This window comes from Phyllobates terribilis, unplaced genomic scaffold (genome assembly GCF_046119375.1).
Source record: "Phyllobates terribilis strain yellow unplaced genomic scaffold, ASM4611937v1 Scaffold_12__6_contigs__length_324123572, whole genome shotgun sequence".
Classification (NCBI taxonomy): Eukaryota; Metazoa; Chordata; class Amphibia; order Anura; family Dendrobatidae; genus Phyllobates; species Phyllobates terribilis.
This window is the reverse complement of record NW_027362772.1, coordinates 251,457,791-251,481,293: the sequence shown is the minus strand read 5'-3', so window position 1 is coordinate 251,481,293 and position 23,503 is coordinate 251,457,791. Positions and strand designations below refer to the sequence as shown.

The 23,503-nt window shown below is 44.4% G+C and overlaps 1 protein-coding gene across 4 annotated transcripts in view; it reads right to left on the bottom strand.

Moving 5' to 3' along the window:
* SLC35E2B (solute carrier family 35 member E2B) overlaps window positions 1-23,503 on the bottom strand; it is a 52,871-nt gene that overhangs the window by 11,571 nt on the left and 17,797 nt on the right. For 2 of the 4 annotated variants that reach the window (XM_073656818.1, XM_073656820.1), the window contains exons 2-6: window positions 18,255-18,703; window positions 9,772-9,907; window positions 8,880-9,007; window positions 7,953-8,073; window positions 4,267-4,320 (exon numbers count right to left, since the gene is read on the bottom strand). In XM_073656818.1, coding sequence (XP_073512919.1) covers window positions 4,267-4,320; window positions 7,953-8,073; window positions 8,880-9,007; window positions 9,772-9,907; window positions 18,255-18,576 — 761 coding nt within the window. In that variant the 5' untranslated portion in view covers window positions 18,577-18,703. Of the gene's footprint in view, window positions 1-4,266; window positions 4,321-7,952; window positions 8,074-8,879; window positions 9,008-9,771; window positions 9,908-18,254; window positions 18,704-20,431; window positions 20,565-20,768; window positions 20,924-23,503 lie in introns of those variants that run through there. The other 2 variants (XM_073656819.1, XM_073656821.1) reach the window with 2 other exon arrangements.

The following is a 23,503-nucleotide window of genomic DNA, read 5'->3' as shown; positions in this document are numbered from 1 at the left end:
AGACGTCCGCCTACGGGTGGGGTGTCTTCCGGAGTCCGTGAGTCATGATGAGGAAGAAATCTGAGATTTTCCTCCTTTGGACTTTGACTGGCCTGCTTTTGACTGCCAGGTCTTGTCCGACTTTTGCGTCGACCGCGAGTTGTCCCTGCGTGGGGAGCGGTTGCTATTTTGTGCTGGACGCGAGACGGACCAGTCCGAAGAGTTCCGAAAGGATCGTAATCGAGTTTGGTTACGCTTCCTGTAAGTGCATTTGGGTTTCAGTTGGGGGAGAGAGTACTCATACCCCCCGGTGGCGTTGGATATCATCATGTCCAACTGTTCGCCAAAAAGTCGACCACGGAGGTACGGGAGGTGCGCGAGGGACTTCCTTGAGGCTGCGTCTGTTTCCATTCCCGCAGCCAGAGGATACGCCGAATCGTGATGGCGTTTGATGCTATCCCCGCTGCACCCCTTGCTGAATGCAGAGCTGCATGAAGCATGTAATCTGCTACAACTGCTATTTGAACCGCTTGGTCCGACAGCTAAGGAGCAGATGCTTGGAGTCCAGCTTGTAAATTTTTGGAGCTAAGCCAGGATGGTCTTGGCAGCCCAAACTGAAGCCAACGCGGGAGCCAGGGAGCCCCTGCGGCCTCGAAGATTGAACGAGCCTTGCGTTCCACCTGCCGGTCTGCTGCATCCCTGAGGGTTGAGCTACCTGGCAGTGAAAGGAGTGACTGTGGTGCTAGCCTAGAGACTGGGGGATCCCCTTTGGGTGGATCTGTCCATTTCTTGGTGACCTCCTGTGGGAAGGGGTACCGCGCCTCCAGATATTTGCGATTTAAGGATCGATTTAAACTCTGGGTGGTCAAAGAGATCTTAGGCTGCTTCAGAGCTCCTTCAAAGGAAATGTTCTGGTGCCTCCGGGGGCGGATCAGAAAAGTCCAGACCCGATGGATGGGCGAGATTACGTCCTCAACTAGTGCTGTATTGCTAGGGGGGATTGGGATCAGGGACCCTTCAGTTTCCTTGTCAGAGTCGGAATCACAGATGTCTTCCGAATCCTGTGTATCGCTAAGGCGTCTCCTGCTGGATGAACCGGGGCGGAGGCCTTCTCTGGTCGGGGATCGCTGCGGACATCTGCATTGTCTGTCCCTGGCAGGGGACGGTCTAAATGACCTGTAATTACGGTGTCTCTCCCTAGAAGGGGATGACCGTGTGCTATGGGATGACGCAGTTGAGCGTGACCTGTGGGTCCGCTTGCGTCCTGACCTAGACGTGGATGTGCCCGGGTCGTCATGTCCCTGAGTCGAGCTCTCCCTTTGCTGGTTAGCGTTCATAGCCGAGGCATGACGCTGCAGAGCTTGAAGCAATGTGAAGGTTAGGTTATTGATAGACTGCGTCATAGATTGCGACATCTGAGTGTCCATTCCTGCGTGGCATTAGACCCGAAGCATTGGGGCTCTGGCACACTAGTCTGGATGCAGTACAGGTAGTGCAGGTACGTGCTGCCACTGGGGAGAGTATTACTGCAGTCTGTACAGAGTGCATAATAGCAGTCCTGTCTGGTTCTCTTGGACCTTGAGTTCTGCATAGTGCACAGGGGTGGCTATGCAGAGTGCAGAGGAGCTTATGAGAAATAATGGATTCAAAGCTGAGGAGGAACTCCAGCTGTGATCTTACCCCACCAGTGTGCCTCTAGGTCCTGCGCCGAAGATCCACAGTCGTGTGCCTCCCCGGAGACTGGCAGGCCTGGTCTGTATCTGCCGACCGGTAGCTGCAGGGTTAATCTTTTTCCTGCAGCAGATAATGGCCACCGGAGTAAATGTTTGAGGAAGAAGGGGGACGAAGAGCTGAAAAAGGGCGGCAGTTTGCTGTGAAATCGCGCCCTTTCAGTCTGGATCCGCCCCTTCTATGACACTGTAGAGTGTCATATTTGTCATCCGGGGGGGGCGGCGGCTTTGGCTAGGCCGGAGCCACGGTCTACATAAGAAGTCTTAAGAAGTCTGATGCCTAAAGGGGCTCCAGGCCGGCGCGGAAGTCTGGGAGGGGTCTGGATCTGAACTGGACCCCCCCGGATTTGAAGGCAGGATAGCGGTGGGGGTATAAGCGGAAGAGGGGCCCTGTGAGGAGTCCCCCTGAGACACCATAGAGCTGGTGCTGCCGCAGAGACAGGGCGCAGGGAGGCCAGTGCCTGTGTTGTGCCATGCCTGCCTGCACTCCCCCCGGCCCCAACAGGAGCCCGCAGCAGGGCTGGGGTCCCTGGATTCGGCTGCAGCGTGCTGGTTACTGGGAGCTGCAGAGTGCTGCTGGAACAGGCCCTACCTGAGGCGTCTCAACCTAATGCCCCCAGAGGGGGATTAGGGAGGGTGCTGCTGTCACCATCAGGGGGCTTTATCCTCGCCTCGACCTCAACCCAGAAACCAAAAGGAATTGGGGAAGGAGGGGGTGTCTCGACTTCGAACCAGCACCCGAGGGGCTGGGGAAGGAGCGACATGGGGAAAAGCCATCTCAACTTCAACTGTGCACCCCATAATAGGGGGCAGAGGAAGGAGCAATGCCGGGAGTCTCGCAGGAGACCTACTTTTCTTCATCTGTAATCCCGTCGGAGAAAACGGAGTAAAAGTTTTAGGTGAGCCTCCTATGCGACACTAAGCAAAAACTGGAGAAGGCCGACGCCGTCCAGGGGTGTATACTGCAGAGGAGGAGCTGTTAAAGATAAGATTCTAAAATCTACTAAAAAAACATTATATGAAACTCTGATGTATACTAAATATCTATACTTATACTTCGTTATAGGTTATGAATCTTGTTTTGCATATATCTGTTATATTGGATATCATTTAGTCATATACACCCTCACTTTAATATATTATGAAAACCTTGATATATATGTATTAGATATCTGCACTCGTGTGTCACTAATATATATATATATCCTGGAAGAACTAGTTGGAACTGGTTATAGAAGTGGACTTTCAAATTGTTTACAAGAAGAAGACAAAGGATTCAACATGACACCTCCCAAGAGAATATCCTGGCGAATGAGGAGAATATCTGGGGGAGGGGGGGGACTTAACCCCATAGGGCAACATAATGAGACTTATCTATACCATGGGCCAGAGACTACTGTGATTGCTCAATTGCCTCAGGGTGACACCCTATTGGGACCTTCCTTTACACTGAATAGATATATATGTTTTGCTGGAATAATAAACACACAAGGGTTGGGGTCCTTTGAACCTCACTTCCGCAGAGCCACGGTTAATCTTTTTCAGATTATGCATAGTGTCGCCTCCTAGTGGACAGCAGCATAACACCCATGGTCCTGTGTCCCCCAATGAGGCGACAGCGTAAATGTGATATTTTAAAAAACCATAAGGCTTTGTTGCATTACCCAGAATAGAACGGTATTCCGTATTCATATACTCAGGCGAGAGAAATAGAAAAACATAACTGTATATTCCATCGCTTTTAGGAGCCCCTGCATGTTCTTACTTTACCTCCATTATGCTGTAAGCCTTCACATGACACTAGAAGGGATGAGCGGACCTGTGCAAGTTCGGGTTCATCCGGTACGAACACCAAACTTCACATTTAGGGATTGCTCATCTCTAGACATTAGCCATCCTGACACATGTCCAAAAATTGCTGCATGTCTGACTTAGATACAATATTCGGATCGCACTTGGCCATGCAAGTCAGTGAGTTTCTGGAAAATATTAGACTGCACTCGGATGACATCTGATTGCAGTCTGATTTCCGCGTGCACTCACAGAACGAAGAAGATGGGTGAAATTTTTTTCACTATCTAGTACTCATCCAAGGAAATATGACCACACTCCGACCAGCATAACGGTTCCAATTCTGTTAGATCTATGGCAGTCTGCACCGAGCGTAGTAATCAGATCTGCCCTGACTAAAGAAACTGTATTACTAACCCTGCCTCCCTTCCTTGCCTCAATTCTCTAATCTATTGTATCTCATTCATGTGAAAGGAAAGCAGGAACTTTCTGCTAGAGAAACCAGAGAAAAAAAATGGAGTACTGGAGGGGAGTACTGGAGATTTACATAGAAGGAATGACAACGCCTGAAGCCTTTTCTGCATAGCTGCTTTTTAGAAGAGGCCTCCGGAGTGTTTAGCTAGTCCCAGCACTGAACTAGTAGGGGATACTGAGAGAACTGCAAAGTTTGGCCGTCCTGTATATAATTTAACTCAAAAAATGGTGGACATACCCTATTCCTTTGGCTCTTGGGCAGCTAAAATAACTAAGGGTACAAAATACTTACGAAAATTTGTATTTATCTCCACTGAGGAGTTTCTTGGAGAAGACATTCTGCAAGCTGAAATGAGAGGTAGAGTATAATCATTATATTAAAGAAAATACCAGGAACATAATACTTTTATAGGCTGAAGAAGACGCAGGCACATCACAATCAACCTTTCCTGGTTAATTATACAATCTTCTTCAAGAGGATCTTCCAAAATTGGATTCAGACAGGTTTCCTCAATTCAGGTACGAGATTTGAATCGCATCTAATAAATTCAAGGCAAAGTAAATCTGCCAGGAAGAGGGTAAAAAAATATACTCTTATGCTCACCTTGGCCCACCCCAAACCTGTCCTGCTGCTCCTCCTATCAGCTCCACTTCCTTCTCCTATCAGCTCCACTTCCTTCTCCTATCAGCTCCACTTCCTTCTCCCTTTGGTCTTCCGGAAGGAGCTGCCACCCATTAAACCCCTGGCTGTTATGTAGGGCACAACACATATCATTTATGTAAATGACATGCGTTGTACTCCACAGTCATTGTGCCTCACGTGACAGCGTGGGGAATAGTCAGTGGCGGCGCCCAATAGAAGTCCGGTGACAGAAGAGGGAGGAGGAGCGACGGCTGCAAGAAAAGTGTGGAGGGCCAAGGTGAGGCAAGTACAAGAGTTTGTTCCACACCATCAGAATCCAACAAAATGGCAGTCCCGATAGCTGTGCAAATCGTATCTTCAAAAATTGGAATTAGTTACGAGTCTGAATTTTTGGGGAAATTCATAGTGAATTTAATTAGTATACAACTGATTTGCTCATCTCTACTGGATATCATTTATTATGAGTTACGCATCCAGGCATTGATCCTGTATCTGCCGTTACTTCTTGTGCCGTTTTATTCCCCAGTCTGATGCCCCTTTCCTATATTAATGTGTGAATCGCTTCCCTTCAGACATACTGAGCATTCACTAGTCCTTTGGATTGGGAACACGAACATAGAGATCACCTTAGAAGAGTGTACGTGTGCGGTCCGTGATTACCAGATAACACACAGACTGCATACTGACCAATGTTACTGGATTGGGCCGTTTAGATGAGAGTTTTTTTACACTGACCCATAAAAAAATATGGGTCATAAAAAAAAAAATAACAATAATAAAAAAAAATTGCGGCATGCACCAGCCTCTTCCGCTTTTCGGATGAGACTCACCCATTCAAGATCCCATACATATCATCTGTTTTTAATAAAATACATTGCAAAATTATTAATGGGAAACTGTATTTGGTCTTGTATAAAACCGCATGCGATACAAATGTCATACAGATGAGAAAAAATGGACACACGGATGGAATATAAATATCAAAACGGATGAAAATTGGACGATTACTCAAACGCTCATCTAAACTTTGCCTCTGGCGTCTTTTTTCAAAGCTGAACAAGCCTGGTTTTTTTTTGTTCTAGCCTTTCATTGTAAGGCTAGGTTCACACGACCGCTTTCTCTTCCCCAGAGAAAATCGGACCAATTAAAGTAATCAAAGTTTGATCGGAGTGTTATCTGATTTTCTCAAAGCTGGAGAAAAAAAAAAAAACAAGTTTCTCCACCTTAGCCATTACGTCAGTCCGTGAAAAATCGGACTTCACGCAGATGTCATCAGAGTGCGGTCTGATTTTTTTCACGGACCCACAGAAATGAATGGTCGACTCGTCCGATTTAATAGGTCGGCATGAGCCCCAAGAGAGACCTCAATCCCATTTTATGATCTAGTCACTTGCGTTTGAGCCGCCCTACTACTCCGCCAAACCATTACAATGTGGAATCCAAAACTGAATCCAATCTCCAAAAATGTTGCCCCAAAAGGGAATAATAGAGGGGTTATATTACACGGAGATCCCTCTTTTTTTCTAGATCCTCAAATCATTTTTTTGCAGCTGCCCGGTCGATATGAATATTGCAGATACGTCTTTTTCTTGACTGATCTTCCTGTAAAACCAGTCTGTTTCCATGAAACTCAGGAATACCATAAAAAACTAATCATTTTAGAAATTATCAGATGTAATATAAACTGATTATGGACATTACTGACATTGTAACCTTTTGACTATTTTTTATTTATTTTTTTTACATAAATTGCCTTTTATTATCAGCATTTGTACCATTAAACCGCAGGATAAAATGTCTTGGTGCACACATGCGATTACGTGATTACAAGCTGCAGAGACTAGAGCAAAGGGGGACCGGGGTAGAGGTATTTTATTTTTTAACATGGGGCCCATTATTCTGTATGGAGGACTATGTGGGGCCCATTATTCTGTATGGAGGACTATGTGGGGCCCATTATTCCGTATGGAGCACTATGTGGGGCCCATTATTCCGTATGGAGCACTATGTGGGGCCCATTATTCCGTATGGAGGACTATGTGGGGCCCATTATTCCGTATGGAGCACTATGTGGGGCCCATTATTCCGTATGGAGGACTATGTGGGGCCCATTATTCCGTATGGAGGACAATGTGGGGCCCATTATTCCGTATGGAGCACTATGTGGGGCCCATTATTCCGTATGGAGCACTATGTGGGGCCCATTATTCCGTATGGAGCACTATGTGGGGCCCATTATTCCGTATGGAGCACTATGTGGGGCCCATTATTCCGTATGGAGCACTATGTGGGGCCCATTATTCCGTATGGAGCACTATGTGGGGCCCATTATTCCGTATGGAGGACTATGTGGGGCCCATTATTCTGTATGGAGGACAATGTGGGGCCCATTATTCCGTATGGAGCACTATGTGGGGCCCATTATTCCGTATGGAGGACTATGTGGGGCCCATTATTCCGTATGGAGGACTATGTGGGGCCCATTATTCCGTATGGAGGACTATGTGGGGGCCATTATTCCATATGGAGGACTATGTGGGGCCCATTATTCTGTATGGAGCACTATGTGGGGCCTATTATTCTGTATGGAGCATTATGTGGGACCCATTACTCTGTATGGAGGACTATGTGGGGCCCATTATTCCGTATGGAGGACTATGTGGGGCCCATTATTCCGTATGGAGGACTATGTGGGGGCCATTATTCCGTATGGAGCACTATGTGGGGGCCATTATTCTGTATAGAGGACTATGTGGGGCCCCATTATTCTGTAGAGAGGACTACGTGGGGCCCATTATTCTGTATAGAGGACTACGTGGGGCCCATTATTCAGTATAGAGGACTACATGGGGCCCATTATTCTGCATGAAGGACTATGTGGGGCCCATTATACTGTATGGAGGACTATGTTGGTCCAATTTTTCTGTAATTAATGAGAAGGACAAACTTTCTCAATTGTAGACATTTTTTTAATCATTATCAAGGTTGGCCCGCAACTTTGTCCAAGTTTTTAATTTTAGCCCTCTGTGTATTTGAGTTTGACATCACTGCCCTAAATGATTGTAGTTAAAAAAAAAAAAATAATAATAATAATAATAATAATAATAATAATAATAATACAAATGCATCTTATTCACCCTCCCAGGTCCAGCGCCGAGTCTCCGCCACTGCTCCTGATGCCTGCTGTTGTGCAGTGCTAATGTCACGTCGACAGTACTGCAGCCAATCATTGAGCTCAGCCCATGTAGATGGATAAATATACAACTTTCCTGAAAACGTAAAACCCATTTAATGGCGTCTCTCACAATCTAGGACGAGGCACAACGTTATCTTACCAGTCCATGATATTTGTGGATAATGCTGCAGTGAATCCAAGCACATTGAAACTGATTTCCGTTGCAGTACAAAGGGCGAGCCCCGCCATGACCGGCAGGAGGGACAGATTCACCATCATTCCTGAAAGAGACCAAAGGCATCAGGAACTACCAGAAGTCACAACTAACACACAACCCCTACAATAAGGAACATATAACTACACTGCAGCCCAAGCTGCGGTCTATAGGGATTTGGGGAGACTTCCATGGCTACCTAAAAAGTATAAAGGGGCCTAATTTATCTACTGAATGGGAGAAGAGCACTGCGGCAACCAAAGGCTCTAATGTGACTACTAGGGGGAAGACACAACCTCAAATGAACCAGCAAGCAAGGCGCAAAATATTGATTTGAACCATACAGCTAAGCGCATACGGAGTTTTTTCAGATTTTGGAGCAAGTACGCACTAAAAAAAAGTGCTTGAAGGACTCTTCACATTTATTTCTATTGTAAAACAACTTCCTGTTCATACATTCAGTTTTTTAATTGATTTTAATTCTTCAGGTTTTCAAAAATGCTAAGAGCTTATAGAAATAAAAAATGACTGATCAATTTTTATTGGCGGTTTTCGCTAAGAAGCCGCTCCTTACTTTATAACAGAAGCTAATGTTGAGGCTACAAAAAGCCCACAAGGAAGCTTGGGGGTCGTTTTGAGCGTTTTTGAAGCTTATTTGTTACTTAAAGAATTTTAAAAAGAGGGAGGAAATTGTCTAAAAAAAAAAAAGAACTTAAAAAAAAAACATTTACAAAAAGCACTTAAAAAGAAAACCAAAAACCTACAAAATACCAAATAGATGGAGCTTTTTCTGAACGTTTCCACTTGAAATGTCTCACTAAAATGCAATGTGCACAAAGCCTAAGAGGCTGATTGTGAGCAGTGGACACTCACCAGTGTACTCTCCTAAAATCAGCCTGGACATTATGACGGTGAAGATGGGGGCAGAGCTTTTAACCGTTTCTGCAAACGAGACGGCTACATTCTTCAGGCTGACCAGCCCCAGGACCACAGTGGAGAACCTGGAACATGAGGAGTGATTATAGTTCAGAAAGCAGATGCATATTATAAGGCTTTACTATCCCAGCATAATGTTTTTTTGGTGATGTACATGGAGGCACACACCACTTGTAAGATGCACCCAACTCATTAAGTGACATGCGCCTCTTAATAAATCAGGTGCTTCTTACTCCACCACCATGCCAGTTTTAATGAATCAGGTCTTAAGTTTTCTCTGAAACACCGGAGCTTTTCATTGAAAAACCTACCTGGCTGCAATCACTTACTCCTCTAATTCGTGCTGCCTATGGTTTGGCCAGCATGAATTGATTGACAAGTGCCCTTTAAAATGCTTAAAAAAAAAAAAATTCCTTGTGGAAACTTGACATGCATTGAGTGCATCCTTCAAGTCTGCAGCATGGCAATACTTCCTGCAACATTTTGCTGCAAATTTCACCCTTTGCAATGGCTAAGGGGAAATCAAAGACAAGATTTCCAAGTAACACATGCAGTATTTTTCTAGATGAATAGAATCACAATTTTCAAAGGATTTGTTTTCTTCCCCTGTGTGGACAAAGTCTGAAGACAATAAATCAAAAAACTAAAGTGAACCCCTGAAATGGCCATCCTTGTGACAGATTCCCATCAAAGCATATTCTGATATCAGAAGATAACTTTGGTGGCCTCGGTCTTGTAGAGGTGGACGCTCCCTGTGGCTGCGGTAATGCTGATCCTGAATAGTCACAAATACTCGGGTGTTTCACAATATCTTCACGTGGATATTTACCTCATAATCCCCACAAACAGCATTATCATCAGGAAGTTTGAGGGGTAACTGAGCCGAGTCTTGTGTTGATACAAGCAGCAGGGAATGAACATCTTGATGCAGCCGATGAAGGTAGTGGTCAACATTTGGATGGCACCTGCAGAATAGAAGAACAAGAACAGACGTGAATATCGTAGAAGGGGATGTCAATAATGAACAATTCTTTTTTTATTGTCTATGAAGGTAAAAAGTGAGTCTACAATACATCAGCAAAATATCGATGTACGGCAATGAGCAGATGTCTAGTGTTAGCCCAGAGTAGAGCACAAAATAAAGAAAATGTATACTTTCATCCCAGTTTGGCGCTGCTCCTCCACTCCGAGTCCTGTGTCTCAAGACAAACAATGTTCTGTGACCGCTGCAGCCAATCACCTTTCCATCAGCCTTCACAATCCCACCCAGAGTAAAGGGGTTGTGCAAGTCCGCTAGGTACATATACATTTTTTTTTTTATCTTGTGAAGCCCTTTGGAGCCATTCATAAGGGGCTGTTCAGTACTGGATAATCCCCTTAAATACCTTAAGTAAAGGCCCCCTGAATTCTTCAGACACTACGTACACATGGCTGTCGGCCTAAAGATTGTGCGGTTGACAGCCATCTTTGCTGACTCTCCCACAAACAGGAACGATCGTTTGGCCAAACGCTCCTCTGCTCTCTATGAGAAAGCTGCCAACTGACATGTCGGCCGGCGACTTATATCAGGGAGAACAATGCAACCGGAAGCCTGCGATCAGACATGTCTGATCGACATCACTCCCGATCATCATTTGGTGGGTGCTTCCATGTACATTAGACAGTCAGCGGAAGCTGTATATATCAGCTGAGTCAGTCTACATAAGTCTAATGCATACGTGCCAAATCTGGCCCACACGGGGGTTTTATTTGACCCGCAACACCAGAATCACCACCCCTATGTGAGGCCTATTATTCTGCATGGAGGACTATGTGGGGCCCATTATACTGTATGGAGGACTATGTGGGGCCCATTATTCTGTATGGAGGACTATGTGGGGCCCATTATTCTGTATGGAGGACTATGTGGGGCCCATTATTCTGTATGGAGGACTATGTGGGGCCCATTATTCTGTATGGAGGACTATGTGGGGCCCATTATTCTGTATGGAGGACTATGTGGGGCCCATTATTCTGTATGGAGGACTATGTGGGGCCCATTATTCTGTATGGAGGACTATGTGGGGCCCATTATTCTGTATGGAGGACTATGTGGGGCCCATTATTCTGTATGGAGGACTATGTGGGGCCCATTATTCTGTATGGAGGACTATGTGGGGCCCATTATACTGTTTGGAGGACTATGTGGGGCCCATTATTCTGTATGGAGGACTATGTGGGGCCCATTATTCTGTATGGAGGACTATGTGGGGCCCATTATTCTGTATGGAGGACTATGTGGGGCCCATTATTCTGTATGGAGGACTATGTGGGGCCATTATTCTGTTTGGAGGACTATGTGGGGCCCATTATACTGTATGGAGGATTTTGTGGGGCCCATTATACTGTATGGAGGATTTTGTGGGGCCCATTATACTGTATGGAGGACTATGTGGGCCCATTATACTGTATGGAGGACTATGTGGGGCCCATTATACTGTATAGAGGACTATGTGGGGCCCATTATACTGTATGGAGGACTATGTGGGGCCCATTATACTGTATGGAGGACTATGTGGGGCCCATTATTCTGTATGGAGGACTATGTGGGCCCATTATACTGTATGGAGGACTATGTGGGGCCCATTATACTGTATGGAGGACTATGTGGGGCCCATTATACTGTATGGAGGGTGTAGCGTCGGCGTCCCTGCCTAGCAGGGACGCCGTTCCCCTCACCTCTCCGCTCTGTGCCCAGCGGCTTCCCCCCGCTCTGCTGGCAGCGCGCGCTGCTTCCCGGCCTCTGTGCTTAGGGTGCGCGCGCTCCCTCTCTTTTAAAGGGGCCGCGCGCGCAGTCCGAAGGAGTCCCCGGCCAATGGCCGGAGGACCTCACCATATATAAGGCACCTCCTCCAAAATGGAGGTGCCCGAGCAATGTTGTTGCAAAGCCTTTCAACTCTGCTTCAGCCCTCAGGTCCCGTTACCAGTTACCTGCCAGTCACCTGCCAGATTCCTGCCTGTTACTTATCTATCTGCGGTCCGACAGTCTGCCTACCAGCCCTGCCAGTCTGTCTATGGATCAGTCTGCCCGCTCACCTGGGTGCGCTCACCTACTACCTGCCTGTTAGCCTACCTGGAGGCTCCGCCGTCACGTGCTGTGACCACCTGCCTGTCCAGAGACTCTTGCCCGCTCACCTGCTACCTGCCTGTTAGCCTACCTGGAGGCTTTGCAGTCACGTACAGTGACCTCCTGCCTGTCCAGAGACTCTTGCTCGCTCACCTGGGAGCGCTTCTCTGCTACCTGCCTGCTAGCCTACCTGGAGTCGTCACTTGCTGTGACCACCGGCCAATCCAGAGACTCTTGCCCGCTCACCTGGGAGCGTCCACCTGTTACCTGCCTGCTAGCCTACCTGGAGGCTCTGCCGTCACTTGCCGTGACCACCCGCCTGTCAAGAGACTGTCCCCGTCACTTGCCGTGACCTCCAGCCCTTCTACCCAGAGACTGTCCCCGTCACTTGCCGTGACCTCCTGCCCTTCTACCCAAAAACTGTCCCCTTCATCTGCCGTGTCCTCCTGCCCTTCTACCCAGAGACTGTCCCCGTCACTAGCCGTGACTACCTGCCCGCCTTCCCTGGGAGCCACCCGCTTCCTTACAAGGACTGCCCCCTTGTATAGTTGCTCAGAGGTTCCACCTCCCAGACCCGTTACAGAGGGCTATGTGGGGCCATTATTCTGCATGGAGGACTATGTGGGGCACATTATACTGTATGGAGGACTATGTGGGGTCCATTATTTTGCATGGAGGACTATGTGGGGCCATTATTCTGTATGGAGGACTATGTGGGGCCATTATACTGTATGGAGGACTATGTGGGGCCATTATACTGTATGGAGGACTATGTGGGGCCATTATACTGTATGGAGGACTATGTGGGGCCATTATACTGTATGGAGGACTATGTGGGGCCATTATACTGTATGGAGGACTATGTGGGGCCATTATACTGTATGGAGGACTATGTGGGGCCATTATACTGTATGGAGGACTATGTGGGGCCATTATTCTGTATGGAGGACTATGTGGGGCCATTATTCTGTATGGAGGACTATGTAGGGCCATTATTCTGTATGGAGGACTATGTGGGACCCATTATTCTGTATGGAGGACTATGTGGGGCCCATTATTCTGTATGGAGGACTATGTTGGGCCCATTATACTATACGGCAGAGTATGTGGGGCCTATTATACTGTATATTGGTTGGCCCGCAACTTTGTTTAAGTTTTTCATTTTGGCTATCTGTGTGTTTGAGTTTGACATCCCTGGTCTAATATGTATGGCCAGCTTACTTAATATTCTGTTGTCTGGTGGTGACAGCTATAAACTAGCTACCAGCAGAACTGTTCAACAAGAAGGGTTGTTACGGTGAGCAAACCCTATAAGAAAAATGGATAAAATGTTATATAGTGGTTATCCACATGGCTTGGGACCCTCCTCCATTGGCAGCAGGCGAAGTTAGGTCATCCATGTATTAGTAGCCACCAGCAATTTATCAAAGGGGAAAAAAACTATTTGCAGGAATCGGATGAGCCAGAACCGAGCGATCAGTCATCGGGTCTCCCCATTTCCCAGCTATATTACTGCTCACCCAGAAAGGCATTGGGATTATTGGAATCAATGAACGACCAAAGCTGCAGTCATCACCAAAGAAAAAAAACACACACACTACCACCTAGTACAGTTAAAAAAGAGATCTACAAGCCCATATTTTCTTTGGCAAGAAATAATGTTTTCGTGGTACTCAGTCTTCAAGATACAGGTAAACAACCCGAGGGGCCATCTTTCCGGTTAGTCTGGTTGGGAGTGAAGGCGAGGCAATCATTCTGTTTGGTTATTGTACTCACTTCCTGAGTATACAGGGACGGTGACATAATCTCACAAGGCAGAAGTCACCGCTCAAAGGTATCTCACACCTAAACCTCATGCAAAAACTCCAGGATATCTCTAGTATAGATATGACCTCTTGTCGCTGCCGTCCAATAATGCACAATAGTGACATAGTGCTCCTTGGTTCCTTGTGCATGATTTATACCAATGTCACAAAAAAACAAGTTGCAGAGAGCCCCATCATAGGTCCGCATCCAGAGGCTGCACTACTGGGAGTGTCTGATGGGCAAATGCATCAATGCCCCCTATACACAGACACCTGAACTATGTATATACTGATGCATCTGATGGTTCGCCTCTATCCAGCTCCCCAGGATACTGCAGCTGACAGGAGTCAGGAACAGGATTTTGCTTAAGGAGGGTTTTTCATTTCTTGTCTCAGAAATCAAATTTCTTTTTTTTTCTCTTCTTTTAAAATCAGCATTTTAACTTATCTTCCATAGGCCTGACAACCATAGAAATTGGGGACTGAACCATCGAGGCCAGCCTTTTGCATGCAAGTCCTAATGAACGGGCTGGCTGGAGTACAATGCGTGTACAAGGCGTGCAACACTAAATGACAACTGGCATGAACCTCTGCCAGAAATGTCCTTCTGTGAGGGACCGGAGTACATTAATGGTGTAAACTGTATTGAATTAGACCGACAAGCTCTGCCAATTTTGGAAAAGCTGGCCAAGATTGGGATGAAAACGCAGAATGTGGCAAACTTTTTGTGCAATTTCCAAACAAATGAAGGTGTTTTACCCCATCAAACTGGCATGGATGTTCATGTGTCGGGGACTCGGTTTACAAGACTAGGCAGTGTGGCCAATGGTGAAGGCACTTTTTGTCCAGTCCTTCTCTTCTTGACAGTAGGATACATCAGTCCTCTAACGGTGTCCCAACTGTACTTAGCTCTCTGGTCAGGACTACAACAAGCAGGGTGTCCAGAACTTGATTGTCTCTGCTCCCATCTGTCATCCTTGCACATAACTGCCTTCTCCTGTCTCCTTTTTCTATTAAAACTCTTTAGACGAGTTTGTAAATGGAGTCAGTGACGATACAGCGTAAAATCTTAACTATGCCAGACAAACTTTCTGATGGCAAGAGCAGTATATCTTTATTTTTATGTTCACTTTTTAACCTGTGATCTTCTTTGGTTGATTAACACAGGCTATTGTTTGTATAACCCTGAATGCTGACCTCTATTCCTTTGGAAACAATGATATTTACTATGCTAATGACATATTGTACTAAAAAGCCAACTAGATGTGTATTTACAAGAGACCCCTGTGATACCAACTATGTAAATTGAATAGCTCAAACAATGAGACTTGTGAGAGCCCTTTCCCTCAACCTGTGACTGATGATTTTACACAGATGTAAATATAAACAGGGATGTCCATAGTGCTGCAAGCAGAATCAAGGAGCATCAGAAAGACTTTACAAAGAGAAAGAGTGACATCCTTCAGGACAGTAGACGGATTGCATGGCATTACCCAAAGAGACACAGATTTGGATTTTATATGATTCTAGCCTAAGGGTATCAGCCCTGACTGGAAAGATTCGGATCTGCTCCTCTGACCATCATAGAGACATGGATACATTTTGGGGAGAACAGGGTGGGACGAGGAAGTCACCGGACCCCATGGATATGTTGTTTGGAGTTGTCAGGAGGGACCCTTCGGTCGCCTACAACCCATGGAGACATTTGGAGAAGCCTGATTGTGACCCGCTGGTCATCTGGCCTCATGGAAACTCTCGGAGAGGCCAAGGTGGGACCCTCGGGTCTCCTGGCCTTGTAACTCGATGGACTGCTAGCTTCCTAAGCTTGCCGCTACCTTCTCTCTGTGGGGGCCCACCAAAAGCAGGGGGGCCACTGGTTGAGGTAGTCGGCCCTGGAAGTATCCAAAGTCGCAGCTGTTCGATCCCAGGAGGGAAAAGAGAGGGAAAGGAGAGACTGTGTAATGCTGTACCATCTTGGGTATTTTCTAGCAATGTTCTGTGTGTTTATTGTCCTGTTTTGTGGTTCAATAAAGTATTGCCACGCTGTTTTACGCTCACCCTGTGTTGTCTGAGTGGTGTTACGCCCAGGGAAGACTCCGGATCTTCACAGAGCCATACACAAAAGATGAACATCTGGCAATCTAACAGACTTTGGCAGAAACAGACCATCTAATAAGTTAAAAATTCTCCAATTAAAATCAGATATCAAGGAGAGCGGATACCATGCCTAATCCTTTGTTATTATGGTAGGTAACCCGCCATAGGTGTCTAGCAGCAAGTTGCAACCCCTCTTTCTACTAATGGCACGTGCACTCAGTTACTTGTTCATGTGTACAGGAGTAATAGTGGTAGGCCGAATGATCGTTCAACCGACTCCTATTTGAAGTGTACAGACACCTTAATACTACGTTCTAGATTGTCCTAAATATTAGACCACTGGACATCTAGCACCCAAAACGATCAGCTGGTTTCCCTATGTGCTATGGGTGCTTCTCCGTACCCTGTGTAAGGGCTGTTTTTGGGCTAAGCAGCTCTCTTCTAAGCCACTTTAGTAGGCGCTGAGCCACAATATCCAAAAACTGCCAGTACATAGTGCAGAAGGCTGTGCAGTTCTGGCTGTGCACAAAGTGGACTTCTTGCAACTGCAAGACCCCATGACGGATTGTTGGAGGTTCTGGATGTCAGATTCCCACCAATACAATATTGATGAGACCCATCTTAAAAAATAGATCATCAATATCCTTGTGCTGGACAACCCCTTTAACTCAACTTTAATACCTGAAACTGCTGTAAAGCCAGAGCCCTAATGCACAAAATAAAAGGAGAAAATATCAAGTCAAATGGCTTTTGCACATTGTGAAAATATCCCCAGAATTTGAAGACATGATTAAACAAAATATATAGTATTAGGCTATATCCACACGTTGCGTTTTTGCCGCATTTTTTTTGTGCAGGAAAAACCTGCTCTCTTGGCAGTAAAAGACGCTGCTTACAAAAAGCAGGTTTTGCTGCATTTTTGTCAGGTTCATTAGTCTTTTCTGCATGCTGATAAGGTTTAGTGTATAAAAAAAAAAAAACATGATTCCACTTCCTCAGGTTTTTTGCACCAAACACAGCAAAACCTGATACCTGCGTTTCTGCACCACCCATTGCTTTCTATGGGTGAAAAAACGCTGCAAAAATGCTGAAGTGGCATGCTGTAGTTTGCAAAAACACAATAGTTTCCAAATGAGTCAGGAAAAAAAAGTGTGTGTGCATGAGATTTCTGAAATCGCATAGCCTTTGCTGGTACTGCTTAAAATTTGCATATAAAAAAAAAAAACGCAACGTGTGAACATAGCCTTAAAGGGGGTCTGACAGCACAAAATGACTTCTCAAACACTCGGTGTCCCCTTGTTGTGGCCAAACAGATGAGTGCCCCTTCCCAACTCCTTTATTTCCATCCATGTCGGCCATTCTCTGGGTCCTGTAAAGCCAAAGCTGTCAATCAAGGAATAAGAGGGTGGAGCGCCTGTGCTTTATTACAACACTTTATGCTGACAGACTCCCTTTAAACCAAATGAATCAAATGCAAGACACGGCTAAATAGCCACTTGCAGGGATAGAAAATTTCCTATAGATACTGTAAATCCCTTGAGTCCTTATAAAAGGGTTGGGGGTAAAGTTATAGGGTGGAAAAAATGTCTGCTTTTTCTGCTAAAACAGCATCACTCTTGCCCATAAAATGTGGCCGGTATTACAGCGAAGCCCTATTCACTTTAAAGAGGAGTCTACTTTAGTACACATTTGTATTGCCCATGTAATAATGACATAGCGTCTTTCTTTTCTTAGACCTCTGCATGGTGCATTCCTCTGTTATTCTTCCTAAAAATAAATGTATGTTTAACGACTATTGCCATTTTATTGCCAAATGCAGTGTCCCTCGCAGTCTGCCTATTTTGCCACCGATAGGGGTGTCCTCACTATGTCCAAACTGTTAATATCCGTCTGTCAATTTATACATTTCCAGGAGGAACAACAGAGTAATGGAACATTGCAGAGATTTAAAAAGATCTTGTAGAACGAGGTTTTTATTGTTTACTGGGAAACCAAGTATTTTCAAGAAAAGAAGACTGACAACTAAAATTATAGACAAAGGATTGAGCTGCAATACTAGACAAAGCCCATGGACACCAGTGGCGCTGTTTGTAAAAGCAAATCTGTTTTTTTAGGAATCTTTCTCTATGAATTTATCGCAACCGTAAATCATGTGTGAACTAGGAGCCAACTTTCCTTTTCTGTAGCGTGCTAGGGGGAAAAAGAACAAAACTTTTATAGACTTCAAAAAAATTTTGACACACAGCAAATTTCTAGATACAGATTGCCCAAAAGTAAAGGCAAGAGAAATGTAAAGAAACCTACCGAGCATGCTTGGCTCTCCTTCCAGTAATGTGAGAATGTATTTATTCAGGAAAAGTGTACAGAAGCTGAAGAAAAACCATAGTGAGAGGTAGACGAGCGCCCGGGAATTGCAGACCCCTAGGTCGGACTCTATGACCGTAGTCTCTGTGATGGTGATCTGCAGTACGTGCTCCTCGGGAACACTATCACTGCGGGTGATTATAATCTTCTCGGCCCGGTGAGGGAACAGAGGTCCATGGTGGTACGGCACCTTCCCCTTCGTTTTATCCTGAGATAAGACATTCTTAGAGTCATCTGGTGCTTGTGAATTACCAGACGGCATCTTGGTGGTTATAGCCAAGTCAAGAGGATCATCTGTCTGACCAGCGATGCAACTCCGCTCAATTCAATGTCAACCCAAAGGCTCCCATTGCTGGTCTCATTTTCTTTGCTGGTGGCCTCACGAAGTCCTACGGAGGTGGCAAAAACAAGATTACATTATACATAAACATATATGTACGTATATGGTTTATAAACCAAATACTATTATAAGCAGCAATATAAAAAACACCACAAACCAGTTTACAGCATTTTGTCACAGCAGTAAAAAGATAATAATAGAACCCAGGACAATATATTCCTCATAAATAGAGTATGAAGCAAGCTTTTTCTCTCCGGTCATGGATGAGCTAGATAGTATGTTTACAGGGTGAAGGTCAGGCGTACGCCACAAAAACCCAACAAAAAGTTAAGAGGTTGTCTGGTCAGAATATATTGATGACCTATCCGTAGGACATCCAAAACCGCCACTGATCAGCTGTTCTAAGCTCCAGAGGATCGATGTAAACGTACTTAATGGAGCTGCATTCAATGTGTAGCTGCCACCGTCGAGTGCTAGAGAACAGCTGTTATGCAGTACCCACTATACAATGAATGCAGCTCCACTAAGTACGTTTATATCCGGCATCATAATCTGCACCTCTCTTACACATGGTGTACTTACATCCACACTTATGCCCTCTTATTTGCTTTTTTTCAGCCTTCATCTTCATTCCCAAATTTCACCCTCTATGATCAGCTACAAAACCCTATGATGCTTCAGCACAGCATCCCCAATGGGCAGCTAGTGCTAGTTCCAGCCCGGCCAGCAAGGTGGACTGTCATTTCCTCTATATTCTCCCAAGTAAGCCATTAAATTGTAAATATCCCTTCCCACCATCATTCACATTATTTTTTTGTTTACTTTAAAAAAAAATTATTGGGTTTTAACGACATTGAGATGAAAACAGAACATTCCAATTACATTCAATAATAATAAAAAAGTTAACGGTTGTTATCATTCACATTGTGATTAAGTGATAGGAGCCGTCTAATCATCATCACTAACTGTGATAGGAAATTCCGTCCCCCTGTTAAGAACTTTAGTGGTACAGTCCACGCCACTGTTTTGTTTTTTTTATTATACAGGATGTTCTGGTTACTGAAGGGGATCACTATTTCAATCAACATAAAGACATTTAATTGAGTGACTGCGTGAAAAAAAAAGTAGTATGCGTAGGGGTTTTTTTTTTTTTGTTTTTTGTTTTTTAAAATGAGCCAAATCAATATAACTTAATTTAAAATAAAAAAAACAACTATCACCTGCAAAGATTACATTGAAAACTGAATTGGGCCTTTTATTATGTTTCAATTGCCGATGTAAAAAAAAAACAGATGTAAAAATGGATGTACAAAACACCATATAGACAAAAAATAATATTTTTTTTCTGCACGATTTTGCATATGCTCCTCTGAATCTGGCCTTCCAGAGGCATTAGGGTACTGCAGCTCAGTTGTTGCCAACCTAAGTACACGGTTGCTCATTCACTTGAATGGATGCTGTCCCCGGCAGGGGTTTCATCATCCAAATCCTCAGCAATCTGTTGATTTCACTGCAATTTGCAAGGGACCCCAATCTTAAAAGCAAAGTTTAAAAACCTGACAAATTTCCCTAATAATTTATGGATATATAATGAGTGCATTTAACCCTTCTGATCAACAATCATCAATGGCCAGCCTCATTTATTGACTAGCAGACTAACTTGTACTGTCCGAGCGTACAAAACAAGTGGAAAGAAAATCATGAAAGGCAACGTGTTTTTCCAAAACAGTTGTCATTGGCGGTAAACATGAAAGGATAAAGGAGTAAGAAAACTTGCCTTAAAAGAAGCCTCCTAAGGACAATGGACGTGAGCTGCTGCTACTACTCTGCTTCATCTGTTTGCTGACTTAAACGTGGCAGTCGAGCAAGGAACAGCCCTTGCCAAGACGGCAATGTATTCTGTAAAATGTTAGCTGGAAGCAATAGATGAAGCCTGACAGATCTCAGCCTCTAATCTTCCCTGCAGGCAATCGAGCCCACACATACTCCTCTCTGTGGTCACCAGCTGCCGGCTGCTTATGTCTGATCTGACATATGGAGACAAAGCCGAAAGTCTTCCTTATGGCTACTAAACCCAAATTATTAATTTTCAGAAACTTCATTGTGATACTTACTCATAAAACCAGCCGTATCCACCTCCTGCCGCGCTCACCTGACGATAGACGGGTAGCCAAGAAGCAACTTCCTCACGACAGCGCACAGATCACAGCAATGTTTACAAGGAAAGCCAGACTGGCATGTCATGAGTGCCGTGATCACTCCCACAAAGGCTGCGACACATGAAACTCCCAGCTACATACACACAAGTAATCACAGAGGAACGAATCACTCCTGCTAAAGCAGGACATCAAAGTTTGTTCTGAGTGTTATTATATTGTGCTCCGACACTCTCAAATGAGAAGAAGGAGAAATAAAAGTCTCCATCTTCTCCATTGTGTCAATGTGTAGAAATCAGACTGCACTCAGATGTCATCCGAGTGCAGTCCGATGGTTTCCACAGACTCATTGACTTACATCAAAATATCAAATCAAACTTGGGCATGCAGCATTTTCTTCCTCTGACATCGCGGCACATGTGCATGGCACCACTGAATAACATTGGGTCTAGCGCGATCTGATGTGTTTTCGGACTGAAAATACGGCCATGTGCACGAGCCCTCAAACTATGTTTACACGACCGTATTTTCGAAACAGGTGATGTCTGAGGAAAAAAAAAAAAAAAACTGACAACACTCATTGGGACTGTTCAGATAACTTATTTTCATGGCCTGAATTGTTGCACTAAAAATAAAAAAAGCACAGTATGCACAAGTTTTGACAATAAAAAAAGAAAAAAAAATGTAGCCCATACGGATCTTCTGACTTTTACAGAAAATATGCAATTCTTTAATGTAGGAAATTGTATTCGGTCTTGTAAATGTTAACTGCTGATGTATAAAAATGGATGCCTTTCAGGTGACAATACAGATGAAAAAAACTTAAATTTTAACGGCTCGTGTGAACTTAGTCTTAGGATGAGGTTTTGAGACTGAGCTCTTGCAGAAATATTTCTGTGGATCGGACCAGACAGGAGGTTACATGGGCATTGTGATCTATATCTGCAATATCCTAACATTTATCATGAAGAATCAGGACACTTATTTGAAGTCCTGAAAGCCAAAGAAAAAGCCACACTTTATTAAAAAAAATAAATCTCTGCGTGTGTAGTGAAGGTTACAAAACGCTGGACTTTAAGTTAACATCCAAAATAGCTAAAATGCCTTGAAGCTAAAGGGCGGATTTACTAAAAGCGTGTTATAAATTACACAGAGTAAAATTATTCCCCTGTAGAAGGGCTGCAGGGAAATTTAAAGGGTTTGTCCCAAAACCAGCTGATTTTCAGAAACTCCTGTGCCCTCCTTACTTAGAAAACATGGTAACTTGTCACAGTAAACATACTCCGTGTCTTGCTTATATACTTTTGACCTCGGTTTTTATCGTTCTTCTTGTATTCACAACATGCTGGAAATCTATAACCAGGTTTTTGCCACCTAATCTGATAGTAGCATGATGAAAGGGCAGAGACCCTGATTCCAGCAAAGTGTCAATTACTGGGCTGCTTGAAGTAGTTTGTAATTTTTTATCAGCAGGAGATTATCAATAGAGGACTAGTAAACCTGCTGCCATTGTAGCCATCCCTAGTAATGAGCTGTGTATAATTCCTTCCCATCACTGATTGGCAGCTTCCTGCCTATGCACAGTGTACATAAATAAACATTGTGTCATTCCTACTGTTCATACCATTCGGAATAACACAATGTTTAGTTACTAGTGGCTAGAGTTATTGTATGGGAAGCTTTCTTTTGTATTTATGATCTTTTCTGGTACATCTTTGTGCATCTCCATGTGTTTGTATCTTTATTTGCTTGATTACTTAGTTAGATTTCACCTGTTCTGGTAATAGTCTGTTTTTATACATGTGTGGTTACACCCCTCTGGAATTACTCTATGACTAACGGCACACTGAGCCAGAAACCCATCAGAATGACTATGCCTTCACCAATTCACAGTTTTTAATGAAATGGACTTCTACGTTTTAATTAAGCCTGGATGTGCCTTCCACCCTTCCTTTCATTTGTTACTGATTCTGTACGGATCCTGAGTTACATCCTGTATTATACTCCAGAGCTGCACTCACTATTCTGCTGGTGCTGTCACTGTGTACATACATTACATTACTGATCCTGAGTTATATCCTGTATTATACTCCAGAGCTGCTCTCACTATTCTGCTGGTGCAGTCACTGTGTACATACATTATATTACTGATCCTGAGTTACATCCTGTATTATACTCCGGAGCTGCACTCACTATTCTGCTGGTGCAGTCACTGTGTACATACATTATATTACTGATCCTGTACTGATCCTGAGTTACATCCTGTATTATACTCCACAGCTGCACTCACTATTCTGCTGGTGGAGTCACTACTGTGTACATACATTATATTACTGATCCTGTACTGATCCTGAGTTACATCCTGTATTATACCCCAGAGCTGCACTCTATTCTGCTGGTGGAGTCACTGTGTACATACATTATATTACTGATCCTGTACTGATCCTGAGTTACATCCTGTATTATACTCCAGAGCTGCACTCACTATTCTGCTGGTGGAGTCACTGTGTACATACATTACATTACTGATCCTGAGTTACATCCTGTATTATACTCCAGAGCTGCACTCACTATTCTGCTGGTGCAGTCACTGTGTACATACATTACTGATCCTGTACTGATCCTGAGTTACATCCTGTATTATACTCCAGAGCTGCACTCACTATTCTGCTGGTACAGTCACTGTGTACATA